Here is a 23,326-nt window from a genome sequence, read left to right as displayed (position 1 = left end):
CGAGAGCAAACAGAAGTCTGCAATTTCTAAACTAAATCAGTGAAGAAAGAGATCAGACCGTAACTTTGAGTCTCCTAAAATGTGATTCCCAGACTTAACACAGACCCCATAAGAAATCTCATCACTCCTAAGTTCGCTTTTGTTTAATATTTCACTGATAAATCCCTGATTGAGATGTTGAGAACACATGTCACTGCTTAAATCATGGTCAAAACTATCGATCCTTGTAGTTACAGTGTTTTTTTTTCCTTTTTGTAGAACAAAAAGAGCACTTTTTGTAAACGTGTACATTTTTTTTTTGGCATATTTACAAAAGGCAAGTCTATTTATATAACACCTTTCAAACACTACACAGGGGCGGATCTAAAGAAATTTATTTAGGGTTTCATGAGATCAGGATGGAAAATGGGGTGGCAAAATCAACAACAATCAATTACACGTGATTCTGTAACATCTGTATTACATATGGTTAAAATACATCAAATGCAGTAAGTATACACACGTTTCATATAAACATAGTCTGCAACTTTTTCAGATCTGTGGCAAGATCTGAAAACTGCTGCCCATCTAATCTGACTGAGCTGGAGCTGTTTTGCAAAGAAGAATGGGCAAGAATTTCAGTCTCTAGATGTGCAAAGCTGGTAGAGACATACCCCAAAAGACTGGCAGCTGTAATTGCAGCAAAAGGTGGTTCTACAAAGTATTGACTGAGGGGGCTGAATAATTACGCACACCCCACTTTTCAGTTATTTATTTGTAAAAAATGTTTGGAATCATGTATGATTTTCGTTCCACTTCTCACATGTACACCACTTTGTATTGGTCTTTCACGTGGAATTCCAATAAAATTGATTCGTGTTTGTGGCTGTAATGTGACAAAATGTGGAAAAGTTCAAGGGGGCCAAATACTTTTGCAAGCCACTGTATGCAATAGTATATTACTTACACCTTATATTATCTAGAAAAGTTTGGGCTCTTACTACATTCATTCATAAAATCTGTTCTTAGTGACGATGCCAAGGGTTCGCGCTGAGTTGGGGAAAAAAGGCTTCAAGTACTTCTCCCCTTATGTATGAAATCAGCACCAGAATGAGCTCCATTTGAAGGAATTGTTTCTCTGAGTGAGTTTAAACAAATACTTCAAATTTACATATCCAAAGATTTGCATGTAAATGTTTTGATGGACTTTTTGACTACACTGCTGAACTTGTTGTTGGACTTTTCTTTTGTTTATATATGTTGGAGATCACTGATGTTTTATAATTCATAACATTTTATGAGTGGTGTATTTTAGTGCTGTTTTTATCCAGGTTACCCTTGTAAATACGTTTAAAAAAAATCTCATTAGATCTTTCCTGGTTAAATACAGTAATAATAAACTAATAATAATAAATTAATAAAAAAGTCATCTTGGGGAATCACTGCTTCAGTCCTGTCGCTCCTGTTTCTTTGACCTTCCTTTGAACCAGTTTATATGCTGCATCATCCATCACCTGCACCCTTTTGCATCCTCTATTCTCCTTTCTCCTCCTTACTCCACAGCACATCCTCCTCTATCACAGCCAGGCCACTACTCGCTAAGATGTTTATTTATTCACAATTTGTTGTAATTCTGTCAACCTCCAACTGTTTAAATAGGTGTTACGATATATTAGTGTATTTCACCTGTAAAAAACTGAATGTGCTGCAATGAAGAGCTCACTAACTAGATACTACAATAAAAGTGAAAATAAATGAATAAAATAAATGAATAGTACATAAAGTGAAACAGCTGAATACAATAAGTGGCTTCATGTATTAAAATAGCTCTATAAAGCAAACTGTACCAGAATAGAAATAGCTGACTAAATTTAGTAAAACGACAAGCACAGTACATGTCAGAAGACATTAAAGGGACTCAGTATGACAGCGTGTAAAGTGTAGTGACAGAACAGATCATCCTCTGCTAGACAGATGTGTTTCTTTTTTAAAGAGGTATCACACAAGGTATCAAAGATTTCCAGTGTGTGTCCTGAAGGAAGCAGAGCTGAATCAGACTGTTAGAGAAATGTTTAAATGCAGCTTCACAGAAGAATGTGTCCATCACACCAATCTAACATTTTGAACAAATCATCCAAGTGTAGCTGAGGCAGGTCGGTTCAGTGCTTATGCTCCAGGCTGCTGAAGACAAAAACACTTTAACCAATCTAGAAATGACTGAAATGCTCTACAGTGAGTCTCAAGTAGACAAAATGCAGTGCCATCACAAAAAGCTGTGAATGGCACAAAAAATATATAAATCTGATGTCTAACAATATAACCTTTTCTTTCTTTAATTGGGACACGATAGTGAAAGGCAGATTTTAACACGCCGGATCAATATTCTGATATCGTGTTTGAATTCACAAAGTTTATGATTTATGGTTCTGTGAGATAAACACTTCAGCTGTACATATGCAATCTGTACAATGAGAAAGTGAGAGTGCTTCACAACAGCTAAGCCAGGTCTGTCAAATATTTTATGCTTTTAACTGGAAGATTTGGGTCTAATACACAATGATTAATCACACGTTTATTCAACATTTTACTTTTTTATTTATTTCTCCTTCATTTAACAAGGAATGTACGACTCTTGAGATTAAACATAACATTATGTATACGCCGTGTTTGAGTATAACTGATGTTCGTCATCTGAAGTGACAATTAACAAATCAAAATAAATGCTGTGACATTAACTCTCTTGTTTTATCGCTACACAAAGAACAAATCATGAAAGAACCTGATTTGTACAACAGCTTATGTAATGCATAAAATCGCTTTTGGAAACATGGTCTGGCTTTTCAACACGTGCAACGCAGGGGGTCATTTCTTAGCTCATTAATCAGGGAGGCATCCAGTGGTTATATTTTAAATATTATGTTAGTGTTTGGATGCCTTTACATAGAACAGCAAATAACAGTGAGATATATGTAAGCTTATAATTGGATCCTTAACCTCTTAACTTCCACAAAGGTTGCCTCCACAGTGATGTAAAAGACACAAATTCAATATAAATTGGCAGCAGATGAAGTGTAAGTCCAGAATGCATGTGAGCGAGTTCATAGTTTAGTTATTTTACAGTGAACCGTGGCAGTGTGAATGGACTCAAACAGAGAGGAGTGACATACTGTAGAAGGCATTCCTGCCGATATGATAATTTGACTGCATTCTCCTTACTCTCTTCCAGGTGGAGCAAGTGTGCTGTGTATATCTGATTGATTTAAAAATCTGCCAGCAGCCAGCTGTATTGACTGCCTGCAGATATTACTCTTTACTTCTTCCAGGTGGAACAAGTGCACCTTATATCTTGGATGGATATGAGCTTCTACCAGCACTTTGGATGATATTAGCGGCAGTACTTTATGCATGCATGCATAACCTATTGTCAAAAACATTTTCCTTTGTTTCCTGTATTACCGATATCAGAATCGAGGGGGAATCTGATGTACATATTGCTGTGATTGCATATAATCAAAAAATTATAGTAATTTTAGGCAAAGATGTCCTGAGAAAATACAAAATGCAATTTTTAAATGATGATTTAATTTATTATGGGAAAAAGCCAACCCACCCTACCAGGCTCTTTGTGAAACCTGATGATGACTGCAATTAAGGATTTGTGATAACTGACAATGTGTCTTTTACGTCACTGTGGAGGCATTTTGGCCCACTTTACTTTGGGGAAATGTTCATTTCAGGCGCATTTGAAGGTTTTCAAGCGTGAGTGGCCAGTTTAAGGTCATACCAACGCTTTTCATTCAGATTTAATTTTGGTCTTGGACTAATTAGGTAGCTTCAAAACTTTCCTTTTATCCTTTTTCAGCGATTCAGAGGTGGACCTCCTAGTGGTTTTCAGATTATTTCCCTGCTGTATGATGCAAGTGAGCTTGCGTTTCAGGGCATTGAATTGATGGCTGGACATTCACCTTCAGGATTTTTTGGTAGAGAGCAGTTGCCCCTCCAACGGTCCTCCTTGAGCACTCACACTCTGGCCTCTGGATGTCTGGGGCCTGGATCTCCTCTATGCCTGCTTCATGCCCTGGGGGATGGGGCTATGGCTCCCCACACCCTCAAGCAGATCGTTACATGGAGAAACGTTTTGAATACAAGCGTGCTCATCCACACACGTGTGCGTGTTCTCAGACACAAACTACACTTTTCTTGGCTGCTACCTCAAAGCACATTGTGTGCTGTCGGTCTTGTGTGCTGCACAATAGCATTCAATATTTAGTATTTACTGTTATTTACACTTAACTAGATTATTGCAGTGGTGTTGTGTTTATTATGTTGCTCTCTTTTTTGCTTGTTTTCTCTTTTTTTCTTTTTTCTTCTCTCAACAGGTGATCCAGGTGAATTTTTTAAGTGCCCTTTCTCACTGTCCCTCTTCCCCTCCCTCCCTCGCTTTCTTTCTTTCTTTCTTTCTTTCTTTCTTTCTTTCTTTCTTTCTTTCTTTCTTCCTTTCCTATCCCCCAGTCATGTCTGTCCCGTCTGTAACAACTGAAATACATAAAAAAAAAAAAAAAAAGAATCATAAACTTTGATCTTAAATGAGGTGAGTGAAGGCTACAGTTCTTCGGTTCTTTTGTGACCTTCTGGATAAGTCGCTCATCTGCTCTTGGAGTTATTTCATGAGATGGGCTGATCCTGCGAAGGGTCTGCTACTGTTCCGAGTTTTCTCAAGGAGATAATGGATCTCACCATCATTCACTAGAGTCCCAGAGCCTCAGAAATGGCTTGATAACCCTTTCCTGACTGATCAATGTCAGTCTTTGTTTCCCATCTGTGCTTTAGTTTCTTTAGATTATGGTATGTTTTGTTGCTTCTTGAGATCTTTTAGCCTACTTCGCTTCATCAAGCAGATTATGTTTAAGTGATTTCTTAACAGGTCTGGCAGTAAACGGGCCTGGGTGTTGCAAGTGAAATTGAGCTCATCTTTCAAAAAAAAAAAAATGTGGTTAATAACAGTTAAGTCATTATTTTACCAGGGGTTTAGGGGAGGTAATTAATTTTATAAATGAAATCTTCACTTAAAAACTACTTGGGTTGTCTTTAGATAGATAGATAGCAGGATGTGCAGGATGTTAAGGTTTGCTCTAGACAAGTTTTGTGCCAATTAATTACATTCACACACGAAATCAGCATGACATTTATATTCTCTGGCTTGCCTCTTTCATTTTAATGCCTTTGGACCAAAAGTATGATATCCATGCTTTAATGTGTAAGACCGCATGCGGGCAATTATAATTTGAGGCAAAGTTTATATTTCAAACAAGTATATGCAAATAGAGTACTTATTGATTATCTGAGCCAACATCTCAAAGTCCACATAAACACTAAGGACGCAACTTTCTCTGCTCAGAAACCTGTGTTTAGTTTTATTCAACCTCGTAGCAAATAGTTAAAAAAAAACAACCCCACTGCTCTGAAACATAAATTCAACAAATTATTGCAGACTCTCAGAGCTTATGTCTTTGTATCTCACCCTGATTTTATTTCAGAAATGTTTTGAATTAGGGATGTTTTTCCTTACACAACTTATAGTTATGCAGCAGTTACAGTCAGGTGTCTGGGATCACTTATACAGTAAACTGGATAATCCATGGATATGTTAAGTATTCGATATCTGGAGGCTTAAATTGATCCAGAAATTAATGCATGTTTTAACGTTGATGTTGCTTGCATGACTAAAAGTGGTGGTGGATGCTTGTATCTATCAAACATATGCAGTACACTTGCTCCACCTGGCAGCAAACAGGGGGAATGGATAGATTAAATAAACTTTATTTCAGTGACTAAAATATTTCTGCTTACCGTGGACATTTGATATCCCACTCCTGTTGTCAGTTATATTGGGTGAGGCTTTTGAACACAGGAGTCCTGCTTAACCTGTTTTCACTGTGCAGCTTTCTCACGAGAGCTTTTCAGACTTGTAACTTAACTTAATGTATGACAGGGTAAAAGAGATGCAGCTCTGTCAAATACTTTACGGATTAATCTATTGAGAAATAGCATAAAAATAGCCCCCCCCCCCCCAATTTCACTTTCTCTGTTTATAGTAAATACTAGTACTAAGAAATTTTGTTCATCAAGATGAAGGTAAAAATTTGGGATTTAAATTCTGATCATTCTTCGCGATGTCTGATGTCATGACACATTCATGGTTTAATACAGCTGTTTTGAAACAAATACATAAAAAAAGAAGAATACAGATAAACATTTTCATTTCCCTCATTTATAGCATAGAAATTATATATTAGATGAAGCTTTAACTCTGAATTAATAAGACATCCTCTGTAGGAGGACTGACAGTGACATGTGACTGAAGAACAAAGTGAGGGATATCTGTTTAAAGTGTGATGAGCCAATGCTTTCCTGCAATGACACTGAACACCCAGACACAACACATGAGGTAATTGCATGCATAGATGAATAAGGCCAGTTCAGACTTAATAGGTTTTATTTATTTTCAGTATGCGATGGAATATTTTTGAAATCAAGTTTATACAGATGATGATGACAAATCTGGAAATTATGCACACTTAAACACAGAGAAAGCTCAATGGTCAAAACCCAGTAGCCTGCAGATATACATGTACTGTATCCATCACATGTACCAGACGTTTTTAAACATAACGCTACAAAATGAATATTAATATTTGTAGCTGCCTCAGTCTTCTTGATCGCACTCGTCTTTGTCATCTTTCCCCTTGCCTCTCTTCCCACCCCTGCCTCTCTTTTTCTGGTAGTAGCATTTGGCAAGGACACAAATACACCGGCAAAATTCACGGAAGTTGACCTCGCCATCATGGTTTTTGTCCAGCAACTGCATGGCTTCCTCAATATCACCTGCATTAATTTGATCCTGTAGAATACATTCATACAGTTAACACAATGAAGCTCAAGAACAGAAAAGCTTTGTATTTCTCTATTAATAGATGTCTCATACAAATGAAGTTCAGTTGTTTACCTTCAGCTCGGGGCTTTGAATTTGTTCCTTCAACATTTTCTGGAGCTCTTCTTTGTTTAGCTGGCATTTTTTGCCTTCACCATCATCAGCATACTGCATAAATATATCCACAATGTTTGGAATGACCTGGTCGAGCCGTGCCATGGTTGAACCTACACGTAAAAACAGAATGGCATTAAAAACTGCATGCAGTATAAGTTTAATGTTTGCACACACAAATGGAAGAAACGTCAACTGTGTCACCGTTAAAAAAAATCCTCAGAGCTACTTATTAAAGTTGTAGCGAATACTTTTCCCATATTAGATCAACCTTAACGGTGCTTCTTCAATCTGTCTTTTTCGTTGTATCATTCAAGAATAACGCTCTGTATCTAGACTGAATGCAACCATTTCCTTTTATTTCCTTCCTCAAAACTCGCTCCCCTCACACCCCGCTTCCCATCACTACTCACCTTAGAGCCCTAGGTGAAGAGAGATCGCGTCTGTGTCACCAGCTTGGTCCTAGGAGAGACTGTTGTCAAACTGAGAGGGAAAGCCTCCTCTTAAAGGGTACACCCACACACTGTATGACTCACACATGCACACAAACACACACAATGGCATGTAGGCAACCACACAAACACAAACCAGCAGTGATTCATGCTCCTGACATGTGCCTGACTCCACCCATTAGAGCTGTACTGGATCTGTCTCTGCTACGCAGTGCTGTAAAATAAGGAGGACATTAATGTTTATGTGCAGAAAAAGTAGCTGGACTTGTTGTCCTTACATTAGTGTTATGTGCAGATCTGGTACACAAATTAAAACGAGTAAAGCAGGGATATTTTCACCAAAAAGCAGCTCGGCTGGAGCTGACCCTCTGGAAAAAAATAGAAAGCCAGACTAAATGGAAAGTTACAGTCAGTTGGTGCAATCTCTACACTGCATGTGTGTGTATGTGGTTGCTAATGGCCTACGCTCAAAGGCATGTATTAGTTTCTTTTTTTTTTTTACCACGTTCAGGAAGCTTTGCAAATAAATGCAGTGACGTGACCATAAAACCAATGCTTCACACTGCTCAGTCTCACTAAAGGTATCTGTGATCGTCCTACTTTAATACTCTCACTACTTATTCAGACTAAATAAAAGCAGCTGCAGTTAAAACTCAGATTTATGTCAGAGTGAACGGCTTCCCTGTGTGCTTGAACATGTTTGTTCCTCATGAAAGTCACCTCAGTCCGTCCGTTATGTAACTCACTCTTCATTTTCCACTCCTCTGTTCCAAGGCATCAGAAAGGCAGCATTTTCTTCTTCTCTCTTGCCCCCCTGCCAAGTCGCCTTTATAGGTCAGTTCACTCTCTTCACTTAGGTCATATTACTTTCACTTATTGAATACTATCAGTTTCCCGTCGCAGGGGAGGAAAAGAGAATGGAGGTGAAGTATCATGTGGTGTTAATTACAAAAAAAACTTTATCTTTCCACACTCTGCTGGCAGGCATATGCATTACGGTTTCACTGCTACAGAGGCCATGAACCTTTTCGGTGGTGAATTCGTACCATGAGCATGAAGACTCTGTTTCTTTTGAAAGTTTCTTATTAAATATACATAACTTTAAATTCTTTTTTTCATGTTTGTTTAACCATACTGTGATGGGAGTTAATGTTTTAATGGTGGCTGTATAAAATACCCTTTGTGTAACATTCAGAATGCTTCGGGTTTTTTTGTGATTTTTTTTTTTATAGATTTAATATAAAAAAATCTGCATTTTCACATCAGTCCACATTTAATGACCCAAAATGATAAAGTGAAACTATGTCAGCGAGTAAAAGAGAAATAGGATGCAGACCTTTTTTCAATAACCAAGTCAGAAGGTGCAGATACTCTTTATAGACCCCTGCAGTTAAAATGATTACAGCAAAGGCATTAAATCATCTCTAATGCTTTTTTGAGAAAACACACTGGCCTCAGTGATTCTGACCTGCAGAACTCTTAAAGTATTGTGCAAAGGTTTGAGCCACCCCTCATTTTAAAAAATACTTTGCTAGGAAAATGTAAACTAGGTGCAGCAATTTATTGAAACTTGCAAACATACATGGGATTATAGTGTACAAAGCAAAAAGGGAGAAATTTTATTGAGCTTCAGAGCTTGTAATGTCTGTAAGTAGTCTTCAGGAATATTTCTCCAGGCTTCTCAAAGGACATTCAAAGCTCTTCTTTGGATCTTGGCTGCTTTTTGTTGTGTTCTCTGTCAGGAGGATCCCACACTGCTTCAACAATGGTGATGTTGGCACTTTGGGTTCCACTGAGTGTTCCATAGCCTCTACCGTGTTTTGTATATGGCTGTAAACACTCACTGTTGCACCTCTCTCCTGACCTCCTCCATACATATGTGACGGCAATTTGAACCAAAAACTTCAATTTCAATTAACCACTCTATAAGACTTGTTGCTGCTGATTTTCAGTCCAGTGCCTGTGTAATTTGGCACACCTCGGTCTTTTTTTCCTGTTTCCCTTTTTTAATAAAGGCTCCTTGACACCTGCCCCTCTACTTAGACCATTTCTGATGAGGCTTCAGTGAACAATAGATGTCTCAACTCATGGTCCAGGTGTATTTTTCTTGGCTCCTGTGTCAGTTCTTTGCAAGATTTTTTTCCCGTTTCTTAAGAACATGACCTTCTCATACATTCATGAACTCTTTTTTTTTTTTAAGGCCTGTCATGTCTTCTTTTGTCCTTGATTCCAATAATTTAGATTTTGTTCTTGTGTTCTGTTATGTGTAGACACAACACTGGTTAGTTTTTTTTATGCTTGAATGATTCAACGGTCAATGTTAAGTGACTTAACAAACATACAAACAGGAAACAATGGTGTGAAAATGCTCAGGTACAAGTATTGGACTGAAAATGATTGAAAAATCAAGAGTTTTGCACAGCACTGTAGTTTGCTGTTCAAAAGGAATTAGTGATTGAGAGAAGCCTTTGCCACTGGGGTGACCAGGAACACAAAGATCTCTCTAGCAGAGCTCCAGAAGTCCTCTACAAAGACGAGATGCATGGCCATCTCATCAGCACTCCATCAATTAATCATCTGTAAGAGCAACACCAGTCTTGAATAAAAGGCATCTGACAGCCAGTAAGAAATATTTTAAGGATCGTTAACCAAACAGGATCCATATGACCACTTTTTTAATGGCCACAGCAAACAGTCTATATATTTATGTAAATAACTTATTTAAGTTAGTGAGTAACATTACGAGCTGATGGTTGGAGTGAAAATGCTTTCTGTTAGTAGAGTGTGTACTGTCCAGAAAAGCAACAAGCCACGTTTGCTAGAACTTGCAACAACATTGGAATTAATTGGAGCTTGACGCAAAAAAAGTGTGTTAGAGTTTTCCTCAAAATAATGGGTGTGAGGGACAGGTTCCTCTGCATTCTGGTTTGCACACACGCCCCTGAGTGAATCCAGTAACGTTGTTATGTGTCAACACTAGCATGCACATCAGAGTGTCACAGCTCATCACTACACCTTCTAATCATCACATTTTTTCTGCAATAGATAGTTTAAACCTTAAGCAGCTGCATTGTGTGAATCATGTTTATCTCTTTTTCAACTGTAGTTCTTATATAACTGTTACAGGTCTTTCGCTTTACCTCAATACACAATAGCAAGAGGAGCAATTGTGTATTATTGCCTTATGTCATTTTACTCTACTTTACTTATAGATTACCGTAAAGGTAAAACTTCATTTAGTTTATATGTGAAAAAAATAATTCTTAATGATCTATGCTGTGCATCCCCCACTGTGACTGATCATAGTCATCTTTCTTCTCAGATATTTTTTTCATCTTTTATGTAGCTCAAGTAGAGGTAGAGCAGGTGATCACTGCTCACACCAATTTGAAAGTTGGTGGTTCAATTCCTGGCTGCTCCAGACTGCATGCCAAATACCCTTGGGCAAGATATTAACTCAGGTTGCTGTCATGAGGCATGTTGCATAAAGTGCTAAATAAGAAAGAGTCTATTTTCCATTAATGAAAAAACATGGACACAGACCTGATAAAGCGTGTGCATAGCTATCAGTTCAAAGGAATTTTTTTCAGTCATCTGTTTAATCTAGTCAGTTAAATCCAGTTGTATTGACAAGGACCAGCAGTACCAGACCTCCTTGGGTCAATCCAGGTATAACTCTGATCCATCTTTGCTTCTAGTAACTTCCTGAGTTTTAAAGTTTAGACTTTTTTCATATAGTCATTCTTCCCACTTACAGCATCTACAGCCAAAGGTAAAGAGGTTATTAAGGGTTCAATGGGGCAAAGTGATCAGATCTGAGCAAAAGAATAGTTTTATCTCATCTTTTTCATGCCTTTTCTGTTCTCGTGGGTGCTCCTTTTCAACTCCATGTACTTCCAAACATCCACTATCCTCCGAATGCAACTACATCTGCCCTAAAACACCAACTCAGAACTGAAAACAGGGCTTCTTCTTAATTGAGGATGGAAAGAGGGACAGAAAAATCAAGAAAAGAATCACTGAGTGAACCAGCAGACTCTCTAATTGGCTTTCAGGAATGTTACGGCAGGTAGGGATAGAACTGAATTTGAAATTGTTCCAATTTTGTTTTACCAACATGATGAGCAAGCAATAGCAAAACACTGACGCAGCAGTGCTGTGACTGTATTTATAATTTAGTGCATGCATCAATGAAATGCATGAAACACTGTTATTAACCTTTTTTATATATCAGCCAAGCACACTTATTAAATCAAATATAAAATCCAAAATTTGTATATTAAATTGATGTCGCTTAACACTGTTTTCCTCGAGGCTTGCTTCTTTTTTCATTGTCCTGCAGTCCTGAAGTTTAGACTACACAGGCTTGTTAAATGTAAATGTATTTATTCATTATGGTTGGTTTAAACATTGCTGTTTAAATGGAGCCATGCACGGCCTAAAAATTACACACACATCCTCTGTCGCCTGCATCGCTGCCTGTCTTCATTCCAAACACTGTAGCACCATCTTCTGGTCATATCAAAATATGTCAAATCAAAACTTTCCACCAGTCAATTCCAGTGCGTTTCATTTTTTATTTATCCCAAAATGTGTCAGATTTCAAAAGCAATAAATCAAACAGGATGCAGCAGTCACCTGACTCATTTCAGTTCAGTAAAGCATGGACTCGACACTGTGTGGCTACAAAAAATGTCTTGATATAGAAAGAGTTACATCTTGTATCATAGCATTACAACAAATCACATGACCATTTTAGTGCGTAAAGAGCCCCACGTTAAAACTTTAAGTGTAGTCCTTGTTGCTGCAGTATTAATAGCGATGACAAATGTGGAACAAGCTTCAAATCTTCTTTTTTTTTTTTAAATTCACTTTTACTCATAGTTTTCCAAACTTTTCATCCATCCATCCTCTTCTTGATGCATGCTCAATCATCCAGGTAAGTAAATCCCCAAAGTTTGATTCTGTTCATATGGACGCAGCGTTTTCAGAGAGAGAAACATTTCGTCACTCATCCAAGTGACTTCTTCAGTCTAAGGCTGACTGTTGTTTATAAGATTGGGGAAACTTGACTGCAGGTTTCCCCAATCTTATAAACAGTACGTTTGCATAATGATATGTGAAAAGGGAAAGACCATCTATGAATTGAGGAGGGGGCCTGAGGGTAAATCTTTCGCCACCTTACAATCCAGAGTTGGACTTCTTTTTATCTTCCTTGGTGGCTTCATTTAATATAAAATCATGATATGTCTTTTTTTTAAGTTCAAGAATAGAAGAAGAACCCCTTGCAAAAAACAAACAAACAAACAAACAAAAAAGAAGATGTGCAAATGATTTCTGAAAAAAAGAATGAGCATAAATCTGAGTTATACACTGGAGTTAACATTTCTCAGTTAACTTTATTTACCTCAATCTCCTCAAGATGATTTAAAGTTCACTTATGCTACATTGACCTGTGTGGGGAAAAACAACTGTTGTGCACCTTAACTCTGTAACCCTGTGCCTTAAAAATTGAACTCTGTGTGTCCTTGGGGAATCTGCACCTCTGTGCTGCATGCACTACATGCTGGCTTCAGCAAAGTTGGCTGGCCATGTCATACAGTCAGTATCAAGTCAACTTGAGTATTAGATATATATTAAATAAAATACAAGCAAATTAAAAGCATGAATAAATATGCATTGTCATGGTCCTGGGCCATGTTGGCCCAGTATTCTTAGTTTTCTTGTATGTTTGTATTTTGTTCCCTATTTAGGCCATGTTTCCTGAGTTGCCCTGTTGTGTTGTTCCCTAAGTGTTTTCCCTTCGTGGCTTTTACCCCCTGTGTGCCCCTCTGTATATCTGTGAGCCCTCGTCTCTCCTTATGTTTTATTCCATGTTTCCCCTGCCCGTTATGTTTAAATTTTCCCCGTGCTCTCTCTCCTCCTGTCTGAACCTCTGTACTTCCTGTTTGACTCTGCCCGTCTCCCGTCAGTGTTATGTTCACCCCGCCCTGTCTCGTTATGGTTATCTGTGTCAGCTGTGTTCCCCGTGTGTTCCCACTTTCCTCGTTAACCCTCTGTGTATTTCTGTCTGCGTCTCCCTCTGTTCGGCGTCGCGTTCTCCCTCATGCTGTGTGTGATTCCCCCTGTGTTTCCTGGTGAACTTTATGTTAGTTTTTCCCAGTTTAGTTTTCCTATTATCTTTTGTCAGCAATAAAGCTACATTTTGAGTTTATCCCCTGAGTCCGTGAGTTTGCATTTTGGGTCCTCATCCTGCCTGCCACACAGCGACCATGACATGCATAACAGAAAGGCAAATCTGAGTAAAAACAATAAGATAAGAATAATAAAGTCAACCTGGGTCACAAGCTGAGCAGAAAAGGTGGATCTTAAGAGTTGATTTAGTGATGTACAGCCTTTTCTGTGTCCTCGGCACATCCAGGAGCAGCTGGTAAGCTCAGGTGAACAAGCGGGAAGGGGAGTCCGAGTGCAGCAGCCCAGAGAGATAGGGCAGGGCGAGACTGTTTAAGGACTTCAAAACAAATAAAATAATTTTAAAATGAACTCTCAAAAGGGCATTACTGTATTACACTGTGAAGCACACAGAACATATTGATGTGTGTGTAGTTGGCAGACTGAAAACACTGCAAAGGCCAAGGGTGGTCTGATATGTTTGCAGTAAGAGAGATCCTTCACAGTGTAATGAGCATGTTAACGTTCACTTAGTGTGGATGCCTGTGTGCATAATATATTTGTATTTTTACTGAACTGGAGTTCAGTCAGTTTAAAGGTGGAATTCCAAACTTGTAATGAGCCAAGTAGTTAATGTTTACCAGATGGATCTGCACCAAGTTCAAAAAGTGCAGTTTGTATCTCATCTGGAGGAGTTCTGTGAGAGAAACTCCACCATCTCCAAAAATGTTACTTATTTGACCCACCCTAAATAAATCATGAGCTCATGCCTCACAGGCATGTGTGCTGCACCACATTTCAGGCTTTTTAGCGCAAACATCTGATCCTGACACGTTCCCGTATCGAAGCAGTTACCCCCTCACGCTGTGTAGAAACTGCTGCCTCAGTTGAACTTTCGATGAGAAGTGAAATGATGCACATTAGATATTAATTCATGAATACTCTCACTACTTTCAAATCCATCTTCTAGTTTTAAATGTGTTGCAGAAGTCAGCTATCAGATAGTAACTAAAACTCTAGCATACCCAATCTTTTTGAATAAAATTTACAACAAAGTAGCCAGACACACAGTCGGGGAAATTTTGTCAAAAGCAGTTTTTACTTGTAAATCCGGCACACAGTTGTGCAACACAATCAACTTTATCTGTTACAAAAAAAAGAAAGAAAAAAAAAGACAAGCATTATTTTCTCTTACAGTGTATTTGCACATCAGTTCTTTCACTTCTTTTTAGCACTCATGGAGCAATATTTTTCACAGGCCATTGTGAGGCCGGCGATGAATGGCATAAATTCTTCAAAGTCCAAGACATCATCTTTGTTCTGGTCCAGATCCTTCATGATATGGTCCACGGAGTTGGAATTCTTCTGGCTCTGAAACAGATGTAACAAGAGACGAGTTCAGGGTGCAAAGCGCATGAGCAATAACATTTTTAACTTAAATATGGACAATGATTCACACTGAGGATAGAGATCAGGTATGATAGCAAGAAAGATCCTTACTTTCAGAAAGTTGGGAAGCTCAGCCTCAATTAGTTTTCTTAGTTCTTTCTTGGTTAAGGCCTTTCCGTGTTTGCCATCATGGGCATACTTGTTGAACACGGTTATCATGGAATCCATGGATTTCTCCAAGTCAGTCATGGTTGCAGAAATGAGTGCTGAAAGGACAAAAGGCAGGAATGGACATAAATATAACAGGTTTTTTTTTTTACTTTTACTGTTGGCTTGTTACATTCACATTGGAGAAAAATGAGTGAAAAATGCAGCCAAGCATTAGGTTACAGCACATTGTTTGAAGAGGATGTGGGTGTTGGTTTTTACTGGCACTCAAAGCAAATTCTTCTGGCACAAATCACCTTCTGGCCCCAAACCCAAAATCCATATATGGGTTCTACCTCCCCTCTCTTTATAAACTTTAACACTTAGTGGTTCAGTTTCAGAAAAAGAAAAAACTAGGCCCACAGACACACAGTAAAGATAGACTAGAGAGAAATAGGCCTAACGTTTTTGGAGACACCCAGTCCTGGCATAGCAAAGGAGGAAAACCCTACGTAATGCACCAACAGCACCTCAGCCCACCCAACGTAACATTCAATGGAAAAAGGAAAAAACAAACAAACAACTTTCTAACTTTTTAAATAAGTTTTAATAGCCTTACCGGATCACGAGGATGCAGAAACTGTGGCGGAGCTTAAGTGGAGTTAGACGTGGGCTGACTGAAAGTTTATTCAACACTTTATAGTCATCTAGGCAACGCCCAAGTGATGGGAGGGAGGAGGGATACAGAGAGGCAGGGAGAGCAAATAAAGGAACACTGTCCCTTTTTCCCACAGTTACTGCAAGACCTAGAAGGCATTGACATGACGATGCTACCTCACAAAAATGTACACTGTTTGTGTTTCATCATGCAAGTAAAACAAAAGATGGCACAAAGCAGAATAACGCATGCATGATGGGACCTGCTAAGACTGAGCAAGTCTGCACTGGGCCGTCTTCTTTATCTGTAACAGTCGGCACACCTGGATACATGACAGCAGCAGGATGCTCTCCCGAAACAAGGCGAGCCGGGGGAAGGGAGTGTGAGGCTGTGGACAATGGACAATCTCCACTGCGAGTTTATTCCCAGATACCGCTTTCAGCAGCACTGCAGGAGCACCCTGTTCAAACTGACCCTTTACTGTCACTTGGCAGTTCCTTTAAAACTTGCTCAACAGCTCCTCTGTGATTTCACTCTCTCCTGTTCTCCAAGGAGATGAGGAGTGAAGGGCCTGAAGACTGTTATGGTTAACTGAAAACTGAAGTAAAACTTGAAACTGAATGAAAAATTTTAAATGATCTACAGAAAAATGAAATCTTAAACAATATTGTTTACTTGCAAAGCTGAAAGAAAACTGTTACTACATTGGTCGAAGAAGCATGAAGACAAACTGATGCATGATTTATTCAGTTAAGGCTCTCTCCGTGTCCGCATCAAATACCTTCAAGAAGTGTTGTCCTTAAATTCTCTGTGCTGAACTTGTAAAATTACTCTCTTAGCATATATCTCATCGATATTAACATAAAAAAACCATTAACTTTCCTACTGATGCTAATAAAAACTAAATATTTCCTAAAAGTGGAAAACTCAAACAAAATCATCAAACCCAATCTGGCAACTAATTGAAACACAGACACAAATTTAGCTGAGAGAAAAGTGAAAACTAATAAACTCTTGTGTTACCACTAGAGCCACCAGTACTTTTGCTAACCTTTTCACCACTGCTGTCCTCTTTAAATGCATATTTCAGTATATAACAGAAAAATAAGTGGGCTGCAGCACTCTTGACTATGGGAATGGCTGCACAAGGAATATTTACACATATGCCACTGCATGATTTTATTACATCCCCACACAGCTAGACTGCAGATTACAAACTGAGCAAAGGTAGAAGGAAGCACAACACATTGAAAGTCTTTCAGAAAGTTTAATTACAAAAATGGATTTGAAAAAACAAAACAGAAGAAAACTGAATACACAGGTGCCGCGATGGAGGAAAGAATCTCTTTGCAACCTTTTTAAAAAGAGCGCTGATTAGAAAGGGATGGAACGTAAAACACGTTTGGCCTTATATCTACCATTTCTTTGTGATTCAAATTTAAGAGAACTGTAAAATTAAAAAAAAAAAATACACAAACGAAGGACCAGATTAACTACTACAGGCTTGTACTCAATGAAATGATGACTTAAAATAATAACCCCAAACCAAATTTTATATACCTCAAAAAGCCTAATAACAAAGGATCATTGTGACAAAACTGTGCATTCAGCTGTGTAGCAATGACCACCAGCACCTGGGGAATAATGACTGGTCAAAGTGTGATACAAGTGTGATCCAGTGGGTTCTTTAGTTCTTCCTTTTGCTCTTGCTGCCAGCTTTGGCTGGTGTTACTACAGGAACAGCTGCTTGGTAGAGGGCGGCAGACACTTTGTTGATGTAGTACAGGGCAAAGAGGGAAAAGATGAGGCTGAACAGGAAAAAAGAAAGAAGTATTTTAATAATCAAATACATTTAGAAGTGCTTTCTAGATGCTTTGGGTAAACGTGTTCTGCAGAGGAGTCACTTACCAAGTAGTGACACAGACACGGTGTACCAGGCCAGAGGCAAACAGTGAAAGGCACAGACACAACAGAACTGCAAGATGACACAGTAAATCATATAAGTGATGAGCATTAATATGAGCCTACAGATGTGCATCGAGGTAATAATGTTAGAATGTTATTTTAAATTTGCATTGGCTGTCATGATGATACGCAAATCTGGACCAGAGGGTAGACTCAGCTCATTGAAACTAGCATCTTGCCTAACCAGTCAAAAGATTTGTGTGTGTGTGTGTGTGTGTGTGTGTGTGTGTGTGTGTGTGTGTGTGTGTGTGTGTGTGTGTGTGTGTGTGTGTGTGGGAAGCCTAGAGCCCTCCTGCACAGAGGTAGTGCAGGAGCTTACCTCAAGTCTAGTAGCAGTGCTGTGTTTTATTTACCTTGGCTAACTAAAGCACACACAGAAACCAGCTCCCGCTTATAAATGCTACTACTACTAATCATCATCAGCAGCAGCAGCAGCACACTAAATTCGTTGTCTGAGTCAACATTTATCTAACTTTTATTCTCTCCATTAGCTCAAATGTTTTGTTGTTCTGGTTTACCTGACGTGGTACATTTAACATCAGCAAGATGTTTAATATAATTAAAATGATTTTTTTTTAAATGTTTTAATTTATTTTAGGACTACCTAACAACATTAAAAAAAATGCTCCTTATCAAATAAGCACTTTACATTTTCTTCTGAGGAGATTCTTATATTTGCACATGAACTCGACAGTGAGACATTTAGTGAAGACGTTGCATTTTCGGTGAATGTTTCAGCTTATTTTTACTGTAATAACTGTGTTACTGACAGTGATTGGAGCAGTATTTATAATTAGCATTTTAACAGGCACAAAAACCCTGAACAGGTTTTGCTGTGGCAATCAGAAGCAAACCACTGTAACTGCATGTAAACTGTGTTACACTAAATTACTTTGCAGATGTTGATTCCTGTAGTGACCGCTGCTCTTCAGCCTGCAGAAACCAGCATACAGCGGCTATATATTGAGAGGAACAATTTAGCTTTATTATTGTTAATTTAGTCAGGCTTTTGCTTCTTGATTATTTTTTGCAGGGTTTGTGTAAAAAATCAAACATCTTAGAGACGATCGCGTCACCTGAACAGGGACTTAAACCAGCGATCTGGGTTACCTGGCTTCTCTAACCTCTGACCTTTACCTCAACCAAGATTTCCACCTATTATTTAGGCTAGAGTTTGGTATAAACAATTCTGATGTTTCAGGTAAAGCTGAGCTAACAGTTGACTCAGCAGAAATATTAAACACCATGTGAACAAGAAAAAGGCCACTGCATGGGCCATCATCACTTACTCTCAGGGAATATCTTGGCCTGGAATCCCTTTCCGAAAACCAAATTTTCCAGATTATTAAATGCCTGAAGCCAAAGTTAAGGTGCGACTCTCCTCAGTGACATCTATACATTTTTATGGAGAATATATAATAAAAGTCTGAAAGTTGTTCAATAAATACCGATTTCCAAAAGAACTGTGCAGTTTACTGATTAACAACATTGGCAAAGCAATTCAACTCTACATGTCACTTAAAGGATACAGTCAGGGAGCAGATGAAGAGGACTGAGCCCAGAAAACCTCCCAGGATGGTGAGCCACTCGGTGGATGACAGCTGCTTGCTGAACATCTGCATCCCCGCGAATACCAGCACGGAGAGCAGACTGGATAGCACCAGGGAGGTTCCAGTGTTCACCGCTACAAACAACAGAGATAAACTGTCATCTGGACAAAACCTGAGGCTATCTGAGGCTAAAGAGTTATATAGTATAGAACTGTAATGCAACCGAAAGTAAACGATGGTTTTAAATGTCATATCTCGTTTGAATTGGGCAGTCATACGCCTTGGAACTTAACGCCACGTCAGTGTTCACGCATAACGTTTCCCACGTATAGCTGTTAGCTCTGTGCTAATCAACTCACATCTGCACCAAAACACCCCTCTAATATAATTTCCTAAATGCTCAGCACATAAAAACATTTCTGGTACTTTACAGTAACGCTGGGATTGCTAGACTGTAAGAAAGAAATCTGTGTTAGCGTGGTTTACATTTAACATTAGCTACACAGGACTATAAGACATACTGCACATTGAGACTGAGGATATCTGCACATCTATGTCTGTGCTGACGATGTGTCTAATGATAATTATGCAATACATACCCATACTGTAATACTTAATTATAGTCCCCGTGACGAAGCACCAGTAAATTAAATTTAACTTCGACGAGCCAGCTAGCTGCCCCGGCTCTAGGAACTAAAAAACAGATTACCCGGCTCTAAAGTCAGGTGGGACCGGTGGGAGGAGCCACATGAGCTCTCCGGGTGAAAAATAAAATCAATAAAAGAATAAAAATCCAAATAATGGTTGTTTGATTCCACTAAAGTTCAAATCGAAAAATTTATAAAACACAATTATGTGTTTGCATTACAATTACATTTCTATCGTCTAAATACACACACACACACGTACGTTATATACATTATGTTTATATGTTTTGTGGACTTCTAAAAGTAGAACTTCATGGTACAGTTCAGAACAAGTGTGTAATTATGCTAGCATTAAATAATTTAACTCAATTTCAATTTATTTCAACAGAAATTACAACTTAAATGTATTTACCAAGAAACACTTTGCAGTAGATGCACTAGAACAAGCTGAAAGAAATAATCTGAACACACACACAACCAAAGCAACAAAATAATTACAAGCTTTATTTACTTTTACAGAGTAACTGACACTACAAACACACTATATAAACAAAACACTCCAGTTCCAACATACAAAAAATAGACATAAGGTAAAAATGTATGCTGCATCAACTTTATTCAAAATATATAAAAATAGATTAAAAAACATTTTAAAAGTGTGTTTTATGCATCCCTTACTGTTGGAGTTTTGTACTGATATATGTCTGGTATCCACTCTTTTTCTGTAGCTACAGTATATCTGTTAACAAACTGACAGATGTCTACATCCAATCTCGGTTTGTACCATCGTACATCCAGACTTTCCTTCATAAAGGCTTCTTCTTCAGTCCAAAAACGGCTATGAACAGAAGAATCTCCACTAAAGCCGGTAGAACACTAAAGGAAGAGCCAGAGAGACACCAATGTAGGTTATACTTCTGCTTATAATGCTTAAAAGAGGCTATGTCACTTTGAACTAGAGACATAAATACTAATATTCACATCAACATGCATACAAACCAACCTGCAGGTGGCAAAAATAACCCAGTAAGTCCAGCATTCCCACTTTTCAAACACAAAAAAAGACAAAGACACTGATCCGCTGCAGTGGGCAGCCAGTGCTGGTTGAAACGTGAGTCAGGGAAAAGAACTTTGGAAAAATACAACAACATTGAGCAAGCTTATACACCAACCTGCAGATGGCGAGGATCCACCAGTAGATGTGACACTCCCACTGCTCAAATAGAAAGAAAAGCAGAGCCACTGAGGCACTGGCATGGACTCCTGTTGCTATACCAGGTAAAAGATAGTCATGGAAGTGTAACTGATCACAAGCACTTTTGAAATTATTGCTTTTCTTACACTAACATCATTGCAGTTGTTACTCAGTTACTACCATACATCTATCTGTTTGCCTTGGCGTTACATATCATCTCAGTTACAACTGCAAGCTTTATATTTATTTGGTGTATTTGCATGTTTTTGGACAGCCAGTCACAAATAGTCCTTACAGAGGATGTGGAATATATATGCATAATAAGTAATAAATGTAACCATTTGGAATCAAAACACAGACGATAAATAAGAGTGTAAAATGTGAGTGAAAAGGATACAAAGGAGGCTTTGGCTGCAGTTGAACATGGACACTCCTGAAAAGAAACCAGCCAGCTCTATAGCAAACAGACCGAGAGTCACTGATAATGCCACCACCAACCTGAAAAAGAGAATACATATAATAGATTGGAAGATGTGTACACAAATGTGTCAAATGTGTTTAAAATATTTACTTACTGTCTGTCCTCAGTGTCATACTGCTCCTGTGTGAAATCCAAAGGCAAACAAGCTTTCACATTATTTTCCTGTAAAGTAAAAGTTACAAATTGGTGTAATTACTTCTTAAGACATGAGGAAAAAGAAGCAGTGTCAACTCCAATGCTTCTGTTGTGATGGACAACTTCCTCCTGACTCGCTCTATTTTCAACATCCTTTTTCCAATTTATCCACTATTTCTTCTCTGCACATGTCCAAACCCTGTCAGCCTCGCTTCTCTGACTTTATCTCCAAACCTCTAATCCTGAGTCATCTCTCATCTACTCATTTCTAAACCCAGGTATTTAAATTTATCCACCTCCACTGCTACACCCTTGCAGCATCACTGTTACATCTGCCCACCTCTTATTCACACACGTGTGTTCCTCTTCTCCCTGGATCATAGCTCCACTTCTCCACCTGATCCTTACTCTAACTACATATCACAATGTTGTCTGCATACATCATAATCCACGAAGACTCATACCTGATCTCATCGGCCAGCCTGTTTATCACCACTGGATACAAGAAGGGGCTCAGAGCAGACCTCTAATGTAATCACACCCTCACCTTCAACCTGTCACACCTACCACACACACCTCATGTCTCACTGTCCTCATACATGTCCTACATCACCCTCATGCTAGTCCTTGAGTTATAAGTACCACAGTTTCTCTTTTGGACTCTATCATATTGTTTCTGGTGGACATCAAAATCTTTGGCTTCCTGATGCCATGCAGCTGCTCCAGTTCTTGTTTTTTATTTATTTATTTCTATTTTATTTATTTATTTTTCCTGACTTCATCACCTGACAAAGATTATTCATATTCATTTATTTTTCTTTTTGTTTCGTACATCTTGTAAGTCCAGATTTGAATCTGAATTTGAATTACTTTCTACCTTGGCAATTTTTTTCTTCTTTTGCGCATTGGGAGAAATTAATTATGTCTTCTTCTTTTTAAGTGGTAAACTCTGAGGTCTCTCACATGTTGACATTTTAAAATTTATTTTAGTTTTTTGTTGTTGTTTGTTTTTTAATTTTCCTGTCGAGCTTCAGTGCCAGTATCTGCAGATTATCGTCACCCTTTATTGTGTTCATGGATATTTACAACAAGTTATCACAGAATACAAAAAATTGTTTGCCATGCTTGCTTACTTACCCTCGACCAAAAGATTGTGATCACGATGACGAGGTGAGCTATGATGGTGAGAAATCGTGCGGGGACAAGGCTACTGACCGCCGACATGCTTGAATAAAGTGTAGCTAGACAACAATTCAGAAAAACTACGGTATTAGTGCTGGACGGGAAATGCAGCTTTTCGGCAATTCAAATGCTCCTAGTAGCTACTGTAAGACAGCAAAAAGTACAAATAAGATAACTGCTGCATAAACACATCCGCCCATGTCACTGATTTAACTCGTATTCCATATAAAATACGAACTAATTCATCCGATTTCCCCTTGCTGTGATTATTACACGAAAGGCGGATGCTCTGGTTGCTACAACAACCAGCGAACGGGTGCATCCAGTATT

The 23,326-nt window shown here is 38.5% G+C and overlaps 4 protein-coding genes across 6 annotated transcripts; all 4 read right to left on the bottom strand.

The window, feature by feature from the left end:
• Window positions 1-6,457: 6,457 nt before the first annotated feature.
• s100w (S100 calcium binding protein W) lies at window positions 6,458-7,573 on the bottom strand. Its single transcript, XM_040029798.1, has 3 exons — window positions 7,438-7,573; window positions 6,986-7,137; window positions 6,458-6,880 (listed from the first exon to the last, which is right to left on the bottom strand). Exons 2-3 carry the CDS (start codon window positions 7,127-7,129, stop codon window positions 6,686-6,688), a joined length of 339 nt encoding a protein of 112 aa, XP_039885732.1. The 5' UTR covers window positions 7,130-7,137; window positions 7,438-7,573; the 3' UTR covers window positions 6,458-6,685.
• A 7,150-nt stretch (window positions 7,574-14,723) lies between these two features.
• On the bottom strand, window positions 14,724-15,934 carry s100a10b (S100 calcium binding protein A10b). Of its 2 annotated transcripts, none has more exons than XM_040029796.1 (3): window positions 15,803-15,934; window positions 15,148-15,302; window positions 14,724-15,018 (listed from the first exon to the last, which is right to left on the bottom strand). In XM_040029796.1, the coding sequence occupies exons 2-3, from the start codon at window positions 15,283-15,285 to the stop codon at window positions 14,866-14,868; spliced, it is 291 nt and encodes a 96-aa protein (XP_039885730.1). In that variant the 5' UTR covers window positions 15,286-15,302; window positions 15,803-15,934; the 3' UTR covers window positions 14,724-14,865. The 2 variants fall into 2 exon arrangements, with proteins under 2 accessions (XP_039885730.1, XP_039885731.1); XM_040029797.1 differs by having other exon boundaries at window positions 15,148-15,311; window positions 15,803-15,926.
• Window positions 15,935-17,088: 1,154 nt separating this feature from the next.
• On the bottom strand, window positions 17,089-20,087 carry krtcap2 (keratinocyte associated protein 2). The gene is made up of 5 exons (XM_040029795.1): window positions 19,956-20,087; window positions 19,336-19,490; window positions 19,096-19,159; window positions 17,750-17,816; window positions 17,089-17,649 (listed from the first exon to the last, which is right to left on the bottom strand). Exons 1-5 carry the CDS (start codon window positions 19,957-19,959, stop codon window positions 17,529-17,531), a joined length of 411 nt encoding a protein of 136 aa, XP_039885729.1. The 5' UTR covers window positions 19,960-20,087; the 3' UTR covers window positions 17,089-17,528.
• A 402-nt stretch (window positions 20,088-20,489) lies between these two features.
• On the bottom strand, window positions 20,490-23,299 carry tmem107l (transmembrane protein 107 like). Of its 2 annotated transcripts, none has more exons than XM_040029794.1 (5): window positions 22,952-23,299; window positions 21,774-21,841; window positions 21,596-21,696; window positions 21,007-21,103; window positions 20,490-20,879 (listed from the first exon to the last, which is right to left on the bottom strand). In XM_040029794.1, the coding sequence occupies exons 1-5, from the start codon at window positions 23,036-23,038 to the stop codon at window positions 20,810-20,812; spliced, it is 423 nt and encodes a 140-aa protein (XP_039885728.1). In that variant the 5' UTR covers window positions 23,039-23,299; the 3' UTR covers window positions 20,490-20,809. The 2 variants fall into 2 exon arrangements, with proteins under 2 accessions (XP_039885728.1, XP_039885727.1); XM_040029793.1 differs by lacking the exon at window positions 21,007-21,103 and adding an exon at window positions 21,176-21,272 and having other exon boundaries at window positions 22,952-23,295.
• Between the last annotated feature and the right edge of the window lie 27 nt (window positions 23,300-23,326).

Source organism: Simochromis diagramma, unplaced genomic scaffold (assembly GCF_900408965.1).
Source record: "Simochromis diagramma unplaced genomic scaffold, fSimDia1.1 OVJJ01000361.1, whole genome shotgun sequence".
NCBI lineage: Eukaryota > Metazoa > Chordata > Actinopteri > Cichliformes > Cichlidae > Simochromis > Simochromis diagramma.
This window is presented reverse-complemented; position numbering and strand designations above follow the sequence as displayed.

Bases quoted from the DNA above. Each gene is read 5' to 3' on its own strand.
- s100w (XM_040029798.1), bottom strand. From the start codon at position 7,129: ATGGCACGGCTCGACCAGGTCATTCCAAACATTGTGGATATATTTATG. The intron at 6,881-6,985 runs GTAAACAACTGA...TGTATTCTACAG, and splicing joins TTCAAAGCCCCGAGCTGAAG to GATCAAATTAATGCAGGTGA.
- s100a10b (XM_040029796.1), bottom strand. From the start codon at position 15,285: ATGACTGACTTGGAGAAATCCATGGATTCCATGATAACCGTGTTCAAC. The intron at 15,019-15,147 runs GTAAGGATCTTT...CATCTGTTTCAG, and splicing joins AGCTTCCCAACTTTCTGAAA to AGCCAGAAGAATTCCAACTC.
- krtcap2 (XM_040029795.1), bottom strand. The intron at 17,817-19,095 runs GTAAGTGATGAT...GTCATCTTGCAG, and splicing joins GGCCAAGATATTCCCTGAGA to TTCTGTTGTGTCTGTGCCTT. The intron at 17,650-17,749 runs GTAAGTGACTCC...TTTCCTGTTCAG, and splicing joins CGTGTCTGTGTCACTACTTG to CCTCATCTTTTCCCTCTTTG.
- tmem107l (XM_040029794.1), bottom strand. From the start codon at position 23,038: ATGTCGGCGGTCAGTAGCCTTGTCCCCGCACGATTTCTCACCATCATA. The intron at 21,842-22,951 runs GTAAGTAAGCAA...TTTACTTTACAG, and splicing joins TCACAATCTTTTGGTCGAGG to GAAAATAATGTGAAAGCTTG. The intron at 20,880-21,006 runs GTTGGTTTGTAT...CTCTTCCTTTAG, and splicing joins GTTATTTTTGCCACCTGCAG to TGTTCTACCGGCTTTAGTGG.